Source organism: Corvus moneduloides, chromosome 13 (genome assembly GCF_009650955.1).
Source record: "Corvus moneduloides isolate bCorMon1 chromosome 13, bCorMon1.pri, whole genome shotgun sequence".
Lineage (NCBI taxonomy): Eukaryota > Metazoa > Chordata > Aves > Passeriformes > Corvidae > Corvus > Corvus moneduloides.
This window is the reverse complement of record NC_045488.1, coordinates 917,572-929,804: the sequence shown is the minus strand read 5'-3', so window position 1 is coordinate 929,804 and position 12,233 is coordinate 917,572. Positions and strand designations below refer to the sequence as shown.

The following is a 12,233-nucleotide window of genomic DNA, read 5'->3' as shown; positions in this document are numbered from 1 at the left end:
TGTGACAGCATATGACCAAAATAACCTGCAGTATCTACAGTCAGAACATTCACACATCTTTGTATCTGACAGCATGACTAAAAAAATCTGTTTAATAATGATCCTTTCCCCCCCATGAGGCACTGGTAACAAAGCCAAAATAAATGAAGTTTACACAACGCACCTAAAATAAATCAGTGTGAAAGTGCTAACTATCACTGTAATGGCTTTACTGATGTTGCTAAATAACTTGGAAGTACTGCTGTTACAGGAAACACAGAATCAAAGAACAGAAGAATATATCAAATACTCCACACATTCCAAACAGCTCATTCAGTCTTGGAATAATTACCCATAGAAAAGATTTTGAACTCTTTGGGGGGTCCAAGCTAAGGGGAACCGGCCGGAGTCACGACACGAACACTGATATGATTTGAGCATCGTGCTTCCTTTATTGCTTCCTTACACCAACTTAAATCTACTTTACAAAGCTTCACACCCTCTTCCCACGGGACAGCCTCTAAGCAGCGGGGGAGCCGACCAGTGTGTAACTTTGCCAAGGGTTCTCAAGGCTGCCTGCTGCCAGGTGTCTTGGCAAGCCTGTCTGCAGCCTGAGGCCCCTTCAGGGGTTCTTCCCTAGCAATCCTGGGGTGCCCAGACTGCCCTGGGGTATCACATGCCCCTGTTCCACAAGGAATCCCTCTACAGATCTCCTTCCTTGTGAACCCCAAATTTCATCAGGTATCAATACAATGCCAAGAGCTCTCTGTAGTATTTAAAGTTTTGTGAGCTTCACAGAAAGCAGCTGGATTAACTCATTAAGAAGTTTAGGAAGGGCCTTCCCAGCTGCAGGTGGCCAACCCCAGCAGGCTAAAGGGAGCCCTGTCCCCAAGGGACTGGGATCTTCCAAAGCAGGGAGGAGGATGCACAGCCGATCAATGCAGGCAGAAGAATAAAGCACCAGAAAGACAAAGGCGGGGTACAAGATGAGTAAGGTTTTGCACAACTCATCTGAAGGCTCACTAAATACGTCTGATTTCAATAAACATTGAAATAAATAGTGTTTCCTAAAATTACCACTGATGGTAAACTTGAAATCAAAACATAGCTGTATTTTTTTCCCCAGGACAGTCTTCTCTTTTCAGGACAAAATGTGGTTTTGGAGTGATACAAGGATTTGGCTTTTTTTTTTGCAGACTCACCAGCCTGTGCTCTCTTCAAGACCTGCCCTCCCAGTCCCCTGCCACAGTAGGTCCCAGGGTCATTTTCTGGGCAGCTGTGCTCCACTTTTCTGTGATGCTCCCACTGTTAGCTACTTGTTTTTCTAGAAGACCAAAACTGCTTCTCCGCTTATCCTAAAATAAAAGGCAGCTGTAAAACCCACCAGTGCTGGGAGGTTTAACCCAAGTCAATGCAATATATTTAGCTTCACCTTTGCCTAAGGGCAGTGTTGTGTGGCAGCAAACAAGGCTGTGCATGCTCAGCTGCACTCCTTCAGTGCAAAGACCTTTGAAACTCAGCCCAGGGCATGCAGCATCTGCTAGAAGCCATTATAAAGCCTGGCAACTCGACAAACCCAGGATTTGCTTTTCAAACAGAAGCAATTTAACTGTTCAATAAATAAATAAATAAACAAACAAGAATTCATTCAGCAGTTTTCTAATGCTCTTGGAGTGATGGAAAGCAGCAGCAGCCAGCTCTGGGCTGCCTTCCCAGCACCTCTCATATTGAGGGCAGGAGGCAACATCTTGCCCTTCATCAGCCTTCCGAATAAACTATTTTAATCACAAAGTTCTTCAGAGCCTTAAACGATTTCTGTTATCCCCCATTTCTGGATTTGGCTAGCGGCCTCCTCAAAATGGGTAAGTTCCCCTGCTTTGTCCTCTTACTTTCCAAGTGCTTCCAAGCCCACGCTGCACAAGCACACCCTTACCATTCTCTGCAGCTGCTGAGCCGCTCTCCCTGGGAGGTCACCTTCCTGCAACCAGGCACACCTGAGAAGTGCTCTACCTTCACCCCTACTACCCCCACCCTTCATTTTCCAAGCTTCCCCCTTGCAGTGCTGTGTGAACAGCAGGCACAGCCCCTCTCTCCCTGCGGAGCCGCGTCACCGCGGCATTCCCTGTGCCGAAGCCTCCAAATTCACTTGTACTGGCACATCCCAAAAGGTGCGGCCTGACACAGATAATTTATTTTTTCCACCCTCAAAGGGCTGGTGTGTGGATTAACAATGTGTCTGTAAAACACCCAAAGTGCTACGTAAGCACCAAGGATGATTATCAGAGACTGAAGTGCTCTGAGCTGCTCTGTAGCGATGTGACGGGAAGGAAAGGAACGAAAAGAAACAAAACGGCGAGGTCCAGGTGCTTTGCCCCAGAAGCAAGCACAGAACAGCAGCCACATTTCTGCGTCTGTTCCACCTTCACACCCTGTATCCATTGGTTTATTCTGACTATCTGGATCTAACGTGCTCTGGCCTGATGCATCCCAGTCTTCACAGATGCCAAACATTAACACTTCAGAGAATTCTTCAGCTGCAACCCCGAGTCACAACAACTGCTCCTTACTAAGCAGTAAATTAATTCTTTATAAAAGCATTCACTTGTAATAAACATGAAACATCAATCCAATAAACCATGTTCTTTAATCTCATTTCTAAATATATTTCCAGTTTAACTTGTTTTTTTTAAGCCTAACAGCATTTCTCACTGACATCTTTAGCTGCTGGAGAAAAGAGGATGTTCTGAGCACAGGGCCATGGCCAGGGCACTCTGGGCTGATCCAGGCATGGCCACAGCACACCACCTCTACCTTGTCTTCTATACAAGCAGAAATTAAGACACCAGTATTAGAGGAGACAGGCTTTGGTAAGGCTTGTAAAGTGCCTGGAACACATCAAATCTTCAGTGAAAGCAAATGTTGTTATGCAATAGATGTTACCTGGCACAGAGACCCCTTAATGCTGCAGGAAAGGAAGGTGTGAAAAATGCAGCTCATTTGCTCATTTTTGTACATTGAGAGCATTGAACTGAACTGCACTATCATTTATGTACTCTATTCTCACATATTTTTTTCTCAAGCTGGTGTCATCAAGTCACCAGACAGAGGACCAGGACTTCTGATTCAGGGGCTCAATGCCCTGCTTTTGCCACCTTGGTGAACTCACCAAAGCTGCCCTCCCAATCCCCATGTCTGCTTCAACTTATAAAATGGCAGTAACGATGCTGATCTCTTCTGGAAAGAGCTCTGGGATCTGCTCATCGAACGTGCAAAACAAAGATGAAATATTATTATTCACAATCTGTCTTCAACAACAGCTTGGTAAAAGCTATTTGCAATACTCTCACAACCAGAAGTTGTACTTTTTTTTTAATTAACAAAATGCACCACTTGCCATTATAACTGCATCCAGGAAACACAGCTCTTGACTGTAAAAATGTCAACAGGTGAAAAGATAATGAATTGTCAGTGACATCTCCCAACACATACAAATGAAGAAAACTGAGGTCAGCACATACTACAAACACAAGACAGATTGCACTCCAGAGGAGCACAAAGATGAGCCAGCAGCATGCAACTGATTTATCCAGGGATTAGCCAGAGGTCACTCTGGCAACAGTTTAGGAAAGCTCATTGCTTAGCTACCAGCAGGACACCTCACACGAACTCCAGCATCCAGCTACAACCATATCTAACCCTGTTGTTGCCTAAAAACAATCACTGCTTGGACAAGTAGGTCCCTTATATCAAGTTGATTCCCCCATCTGCCATCTTGTACCTGTAACATCATAAAACATCAGGCTCCAAGTGTGAGAGACTACTCCAAAATCATCTTAGAAAGGACAATTTTCCCCTTGCATTCTAACAATGGAGGCCCAATAAGACCATCTCTTTTCAAGGCAGATATTTAACTCAAGAAGTCCTACATCAAGGCCATAAGTGGAGGAAGGCCACTGTATGTTTGTCCAGCACCCACCACAGCAGGCTCACATTCCAAGCTGGATGCAGATCTGTGACAGGTTGTTAATCATCCCAGTCATGACTTCTGCCAGGCAAAAATACAGTATCCATCTATCAGACAGTCAGAAGCAAAGCAGCAGCTGATCAAATGTGCATTTTTATAAGAGGACATCATCTTGGGATGCCTGGGATAACTGGAGACTGTCAGTAAAGATGCTTTCAGAACACCTACTCAACAGTTCACCAAGCTTCCTTTTGAACAAGAAGTGATAGAAAAATATCTTCCTGCAGGTGAAAGCCATCAGACATGCACAGAAAAGCTGACAAAACAGAGAGGCAGCCTGGTTATTAAAGGTAATTTAATGGAAAAGATACACAGTACCACAGAATAAGTCACTATACTTTGTCCAAACAGAAAAAGCAAAACTTTGGAAATTGATGCTTTAAACACTGTTGGTTTCCACACTGGTATTCATTAAGGTTTATATGGATCTCATCAGTATGCAATTCTGTTTGCAAAGGTTACTCTCAACTTGAGCAAGACAACTTTACTAATTAATCAGAAGGAAATCTCAAAGTTAATTTATTAAATTGAATCTGCTGTATCTGCCATCAACCACAAGTGGGATGGAACAAATCAGACCAACAAAGCACTGATAAAAAAATACATTATCTTAATTACTGAAATATACCCTCACTAGGCAGGGGAAAGAATCCTGTGAAGGAGTGATTTTGAAGGTCTTTCCCTAACAGTGTTAAGAAACTGATAATCATAAATCTCATACATTAATGCAATTCTTAACAGTTTCAAGAGTATAATCATCAACATCTTACTGCAAACCATGGGGTTAAAAATGTATTAAATATTCTATTGAATATTACAAAGAAAATGAGCCACACCTGCTGATGGTTATGATTCCTACTGAAGTTGTAATGCTTTCAAAAAATAAAAAATAAAATGTTTGGCAACTGAAGCTTTTCCTCAATTTCATAGTTACCACAGAGGGGTAACTGAAGACTGAACTTGGGTTTTGTTAACAATTTGGAAACACTGACATACAAAAGTGGCATGCATTGCAGCTCAAAAGGTTCAACACATGCAAACACCCACATGCTGACATTGAGGTTTATATTTCTGGGACAAAAATACATTCTTCAATAATAATTTTCTTCCTTCTAAGTCCTTCATCTGCCTTAAACAGTCCCAAACCTGTATATACTCACTCAAATGGAGCAAGCTATCCATGGACAAAACAGTGCCACTGCTGAGGAGAGCCCTGAGAGTGCAGGTCCCAGATCCTCCCAAAAGCACAGCTTGTCAGAGCTGCAGAACCAAACCACTCTGCACAAAAGCCACGCAGGCACATCCCCATCCGAATGATCCGGCTCCCTCCCACTGGGACACACTCCTTGGACAAAGGAGGAGATCTGCTCCAAACCCTCACATCTGTGGTCTGGCAGCTCCTACAACCCAGACCAATTCAGTTACTGCTAAGTATGAACCACTCACAGCCCTAAGTCTAACACAATTTAAGTGCAGCTGTACAACTAGATCATTGCTTATTTTAGGCACAGCAGAGGAAAGGTGTCGGAAACAAAGCTGTCAGTCTGTGCAGAGGAGCAGCAGGAGATGGAGAGAGAAGAGGAAAAAGGTACAATGACACAGATGACAAGGGAGGAAGAGATGGGAAAGGGGCAAAGAAAAGAAATAATAATCCAAAATGAGATTAGTCTTAAGAGCTGTGCACGTTTTCCTGCACTGAAAAAGACAAGAAGCTACCAAGCAAACAGAATGCACTTATTGCACTGCTGGCTACAGGTAAAGATGAACCACGCTCCCTTCCACTCACCCTCCCCTGGAAACTGGTGACTGAACTGCTGCTGGCAGAGGAAATCAGGAGGCTCAAACAGGCCCACCACCTCCAGCAGCAGGTATCACATCACCTGGCTGCCACTAGGCAGGAAATGTCACATGCAAAGGTATCTTTATGTGCTGCTTTACACTGCAATTAACCCCAGGCAACTGCTGTATATCATTTCTCATGCACAAGCCAGATGTGAGCTCCATCCCTGTCATTCCAGTGGTCAGCATTTTTGCACTGTGTTTTTTCTGAAAACACAACACAAATATTTAATCACTGGCTTTCCAGATTTCTGCCATGGCGCATTTTCTTTGGCGGAAGAAGGCTACAGACATCACTTAGTTAACCATGCACACAGATGGAGTTTCTCAGCCACAGCAGATGAAGCAATGAAGCTGGAAAGAACAAATTCTAAATCACTAAATTATAAATTAACAAGACGACCTAAGGAGTAAATATTTAGAAGAGCTCACTGGAGCCTTAAGGATAGGAGCATCATGACTAATTATTCCAGTGATCACTTAAACATGGAGTTAGGAAAGATCAAAAACAAGAGAAAAATGAACCTCACCAATTTCACACATAAATGCAGATTAATGCCATATGACTAGCTACCATATGAATATGCAACTCACTTATTAAAGCATTAATACAGCAGTCACAGACAATCTGATTTTCATTTTTAAAAAGCCAGCTGCAGAAATATAAAACTGGACTTCTTTTTCTCTAGCCTCATAATTCAGAAGTAAACGGTGATTTGTTCAGAGTAAAAAAAAAAAAAAAAAAACAGTGAAGTTCAAGGGTGTGATTTAGTAACTGTAAGCAGCAATAGAAAACTAAATTCAGTGAGCAAAACCGGTATGCTGTAATACCAGAAAAAGTTCTTAAAAACAACAAGCCAAAAAAAACCCCAACAAATAGAAAAGGAAATAAAAGCTAAAACAATTAAATTATTACTTCAGTGTAGAGAAATTTTTTTCAGTTGCATTGTGTGCCCAGATTTCATTCTGCAACTATGAAAGTACTGTCAGTTAGTCATAAAAGAATAACAAATTGTTTATAACGTAGACACATATAATAATTAATTAAATCATTCAGAAGGTTTATTTAAGCTAATCTCCATAGTTATACAATTTCTCATCATTTGTTTCAAAAAGGAACTCCTACCACATCTTGTTTGTTGTTATTCAGGACAGCAGAATTGCCGGAGGGCGCAGTGAGAGCTGAAGAGCAGGTAATTAACGCAAAAAGGGAAAGCCACAGAGAAAGCTCAAGCCAAAATCTCAGGCCCCCCAAGTCTGCCTGACAGCAAAGAATGCTGATGGTGGCAGACAGACATCTCCATTGCACAGGCTCCAGCTCACAGGCACACAGAACACAGGTGACCCAGCAATCTGACATTTCAGCACCAGTAAGAGGCAAGCCCACTTCAGTGAGGGGTTAGAGTCAGCCAGTGGAGAGAGATCCCTCTCCAACCTCTTACTTCCGCTGGTTGATATTAAGAGCAAAAATTCTGTGAATTAGGATGACAGCCATCACTGACTACAATTTCAGACCACTGTGCCGAGCCTCAGACATAAAATAAATAACTTCTTCTTTTGTACAGCTTTTAGAGGAAGTTGAGAACCAGGTCTGTTTAAAACAGCAGTGATGAAAGAGACATGAAGAAGATGTGACTGTTGTAACACAGTTTTGCCTTTGTATCTCCACACCAGATTATATGTCTATTTTCTGAGCAGAAAGGAAGTAAGGCAAAATATCTTTGCCGTTCAACAGTGTGGTTGTAGAGCTGTCCTGGTTTCAGCTGGAACAGAGGCAATTTTCTTCCTAGTAGCTGGTGCAGGGCTGCATTTTGGAGTGATGAGAAGAACGCTGCCACCACAGCGACGCCCTGGCCGGGGCTGAGCAGCGCTTCCCTGGAGCCAGGGACGTGTGGGATCCTCCTGCTCTGGCAGTGAGCAGGTGCACAAGGAGCTGAGAGGGAGCACAGCCAGGACAGCTGACCCGACCTGGCCAAGGGGATTTTCCACACCCAGGAACGTCATGCCCAGTATATAAACTGGGGGCAGCTGGCCACGAGGTGCTGATGGCTGCTTGGGGACCGGCTGGGCATCGGTCAGCGGGTGGTGAGCAACCTTACTGTGCATCACTTCTTCTTCCTGGGTTTTACTCCTCTTTCTCTCTTTCCTTTTCACTGTTATCACTGTTGTTGTTATTATTTTATTTCAATTATTAACCTGTTCTTATCTCAGCCCATGAGTTTCTCTTTCCCATCCCACTGGGGGAGGGAGGGAGTAAGCAAGTGGCTGTGTTGTACTTAGTTGCTGGCTGGAGTTAAACCAAGACAAGGGTATTTTTGAAACACTGTCTCTTTTGCAATTACTCTAAAGTCATGAAATGCTGCACTGTACTGTTTCCTTTCGAAATTATCTATGACCTGGGTATTGTGGATCACTGTATTCACACATGCACGTGACAAACGTTTTATCCGTTCTAGTTCTCATACAGATTCTTAAATTAACAGATAGCCAATTTCAAACCATGAAGATTTTATAATTTTCAACCCATTCTCCCCTTGCCTCCCCCACTTGCAGCATATCTTAAGGGCCATCACAATTAATCCAGAAATCTTTCTCTATTTTACTTGTTTAATTTGATCATGAGCTGTATTGCCAACAAGGAAAACTAAACCAAGAGCTTGAAGCTGACCAGCCAGGATACCGGGGAGCATCTTGTTAACCAGAGACCACACGGTAGCCCAAAAGATTTTTATTCTAGAAATTAAATATTTCAAAAGCTCCCGTAACTGCAGGCTCTTGGGGCAAAGGGGAAGAAGTTTCTGACAACCACTGCCCTTGGGTGACAAGTTCATTTTGATGCAACATCTAGAGAAATGAGGATTTCCTGCACAGCTGTTACAGTGTCCCTAGAGACTCAGTTTTCAGGCGCTCTTTGCAATTGTCCCTCTGCTCCCTCTTAATTCCAGTCAACAACAGCCACAGGCAGATTACGTAGCTGGGACACTACTGACACAGCCAGGAGCCTGTAACAGCACTCATAAGCCCAGTGATTTCTCTTGTCAGTATCATATATAAACACGAAACAGCTAAGAACCTGGCACTTTTCTCTTTAATGATCCACCGACAATTGAAAAGCATCTCCTTATTTTGCTAATCAAATTAAAAAAACATAATCATACAAAGCACAGGGCTAATTTTAGACCTAAATACTGACAAGATCTCTGGTAATTCCTGCTAACTGTCAGTGGCCATGATCTCCACAGCATTTATAAAGCTTTACTGTTCACTAACTTGGGCAACTTTTCCCCTTGTGAAATGTACTAAAACACTGGATAAAAGACAGATGTTGCAAAATATTTCACAAGCTATAAATTAAAGAGAAGAGCATCAGCCAGAAACTTTGTTTTATTCCTTTCAGAATAACAATGACTTCAAGACTCTGGTGTACAAACCTGGCCATCTGCTTGTATGCTTCTTCAGCCACTGCAAAGATATGTGGATCCATATCCCCCATATTTTGGCCACTGTAGGCATTGATGATATCTTCGCCATAGATAGGCAGTTGTTCATAAGGATTTATGGCCACTAAAACAATACCTACAAAGGAAATGAAACAAAAGGAATCATTAATAGTTGTTTCAAAATAAACCCAACCAAAAATGGCTTTAACTAATGAATCAACTATTTTTCTAATCTTTCTAAAAATATTAAAGAATAAGGTTCTGATATTACTGACTTCAACAGGTATTTATTCTGAATACAGTTCTGCACACAAAGTGTCACTAGAGTTTGCTTCTACCCTGCTTTGGTGAACACATCAGGGACAACTTTTTACTTTTTCTATCTGCCTTTTCTAAAGCTAGCATGCACAAACCAAAGAGATTCAGAATGTGTCAACTTGAATACTGCCTGATCATGGAGTAGACCAATGAATGTGCACAGTACTTCCCTGTGTTTTATTCTGAATTACCAGTGATACTGTAATTTGTGAAGTGTAACTACTGCATGGTCTCACTGACCGCCAGCTTGGGTACGTGAAATGTGTTAACCCTTCAGCTGTTGTGCAAGAATAACATCTTCAGTTTTTGTAACAAGCAACAGAGTTTAGACACAGTGTAATTTGGATTCCAGGGCATCTCTGCCAGTCAGGCAGGACAATCTCCTGTCAAAGGGATCAAAAAACCCAAACAGTAGACGTATTTCATAGGGCTGACAGAGCAGTACCCAGTCATGTCAGGGAATTAGGCAATTATAGCTCTAGAAGGCATCCTAACACCCTCACCTGATACTTCTGCATGTACTCACACCTCCCATTTTCTAGTTTTTCCATACCAATTAAACAAATATCTGTTCTTTTAGCACCACTCATCACTACAGCACTTCTAAACTCCTGCCATTCTTTTACTCTCCCAGAGCAGGAGAAGTTAAGTCTTACTCTTTACAAACTTCCTAGTCACAAATAGTGAGACCTCAAATGCTTTTGGGACAATTCTGTTTTTCATGAGAAATGAGGACTGCTCTACCCACATGGATACTCTGACAAAGATTCCTTGTACCTCTCTCTCCTGCAGCATTTTTACAACAGTTTATTTGCTCCGTGCAGGGGTGGAAACACTGATCACTGCCACGTGAGACCCAGCTGTGACAGGCACACCGTGCCCCCCAACACAGAAAGACCTCCTCACCTGGACAAGGTGATAAAGGGGGGAAAAGAACCCCTCTAATTTTAACTGTGGGCATTTCAAAACCAGGATTTCTTCTTAATATATGTATTTTGGTGCCTAAGTACACCAACGCAGCTGCAGATAGCTGCACAGTGACTACACCAAGCATGCTTGGACAATGCATCCCTGAAGAACCTGCCCCAGAAGCGTTTCCATAGCACTCAGCTTGCTTCTAAATTTACTCAGAAATTCACTCTTACACATACAGACTTCCTCAGTGCCAATCCAGCTCTCTGCTCTGCCCAGATTACAGTGTTGTGATGTCTGTCTAAGAAACGTTCCATGGAAAAGCTGGGAGAAGGGAAATGAAAGCATCTACAGTCTGGCACTACTGCTGGGAGCATCAACCAATTTTTAAACCCTTTCATGCATCTATAGATCAAGCACAGAGCATAGCAAAAACATTAAACAAGAAAATATGTTTTAGGGAGAGATCTGAGAGACCTTGATCTATTTCCTCAAATACATGGCAAGTTTTCTGTCTCGACACGCCCATGTGAGGAGAGTCGGTGTTTTTCCATCAGCCATGACTTCACTGAAATGACTCAGGAGCTCCAGTGAAAAATCTCTATAAACATTTATGCCAAGTTCTAATGCTGTAATGATGAGCCAAAAAATAAGAGTGGGGGTTAGGGACAGGAAGCGACCTCAGTACTACAAGACTCGAGGAATATTTTCCATGTCAATTTTTACATCTGCCCTTAGAAAAAGTAGTAGAAAGTAAAACATGGTGCACCACTGAGCTGAGCCTCTCAGGCTTGCAAGTCTCATCAAAGAGACATTATAAAAATCTGTGTGAGACTTCCGGCAATTCCCTCCTGCTTTTGGCTATGCTGGCAAAAATAAACCCTTAAATTGGGAACAAGCAGCCCCATGACAAGTCTCCAGCATATTAAAACACTTAACTTCAGTAGCAAGCTGTAAAATCGACAAGCAACTACCATCTGGAAATAACCAAAACAAGTGAGTTAGGAATTATTTGCTTTCTGTAGAACTTTAGAATCAGTCTGCCTCCCTGGGCTATAATCCAGATTAATTTACATATAACTTCTCTTTATCTCTGCTAAATCATATTGCTATTTTAAGAAGTATGGCCTTTCCTAAATCAGATTTGTGTGGTTTTGTTCTTACAATTACACTAAATTGAACTCTGGCTACTCTTTGTGCCATTCTTCTGATATATGCCTGAAGTAAGCATATCTAACTCTTTTATCTTGAACATACTCACCGATCTGTGGCCAAATTGGACATAAACGTAAGTAATTTATTAATTCGAAGTTTGGTCTCCTGCATAGCAGGCAATACTTTTTACTAATCTGAACTAACCAGCCTTCACAGCCGTAGCAGTTTTTCCATGCAAGCATTCAAATTTTCCTTCGTAACTTTTCAACTTCCTTCATTAATTCCTCATTTCATGTTTTCAACAGTAAAGCAAAGTTCTAAATCAGCTCTGAATTGCTGGTGAAAGGCTGACTTGAAATTAAGAAATCAGGAGGTTTTCTGTTTAAAAGTTTGAATTACTTCAGAGTGAAATTTTAAAGCCTTTAATATCCATTTGACTTATTACACTAAGACAGCATGGTTGAATTCCTTTTTAGGGCCCTGGACAACCATCCATCCATGCATTCCTGTTCTAGTTCTACTGTTGAGAACAATGTCACTGTGATTCTCTTGATGGATTGAAGTGG

At 42.1% G+C, this 12,233-nt stretch overlaps 1 protein-coding gene across 17 annotated transcripts in view; it reads right to left on the bottom strand.

Annotated features, from left to right (window-relative positions):
- The window catches only part of MYO5A (myosin VA), a 98,667-nt gene that overhangs the window by 62,368 nt on the left and 24,066 nt on the right, over positions 1 to 12,233 (bottom strand). For 16 of the 17 annotated variants that reach the window (XM_032122410.1, XM_032122394.1, XM_032122400.1 and 13 more), the window contains exon 4: positions 9,274 to 9,418. In XM_032122410.1, the coding sequence (XP_031978301.1) occupies positions 9,274 to 9,418 (145 nt within the window). Of the gene's footprint in view, positions 1 to 5,163; positions 5,185 to 9,273; positions 9,419 to 12,233 lie in introns of those variants that run through there. The other variant, XM_032122411.1, reaches the window with a different exon arrangement.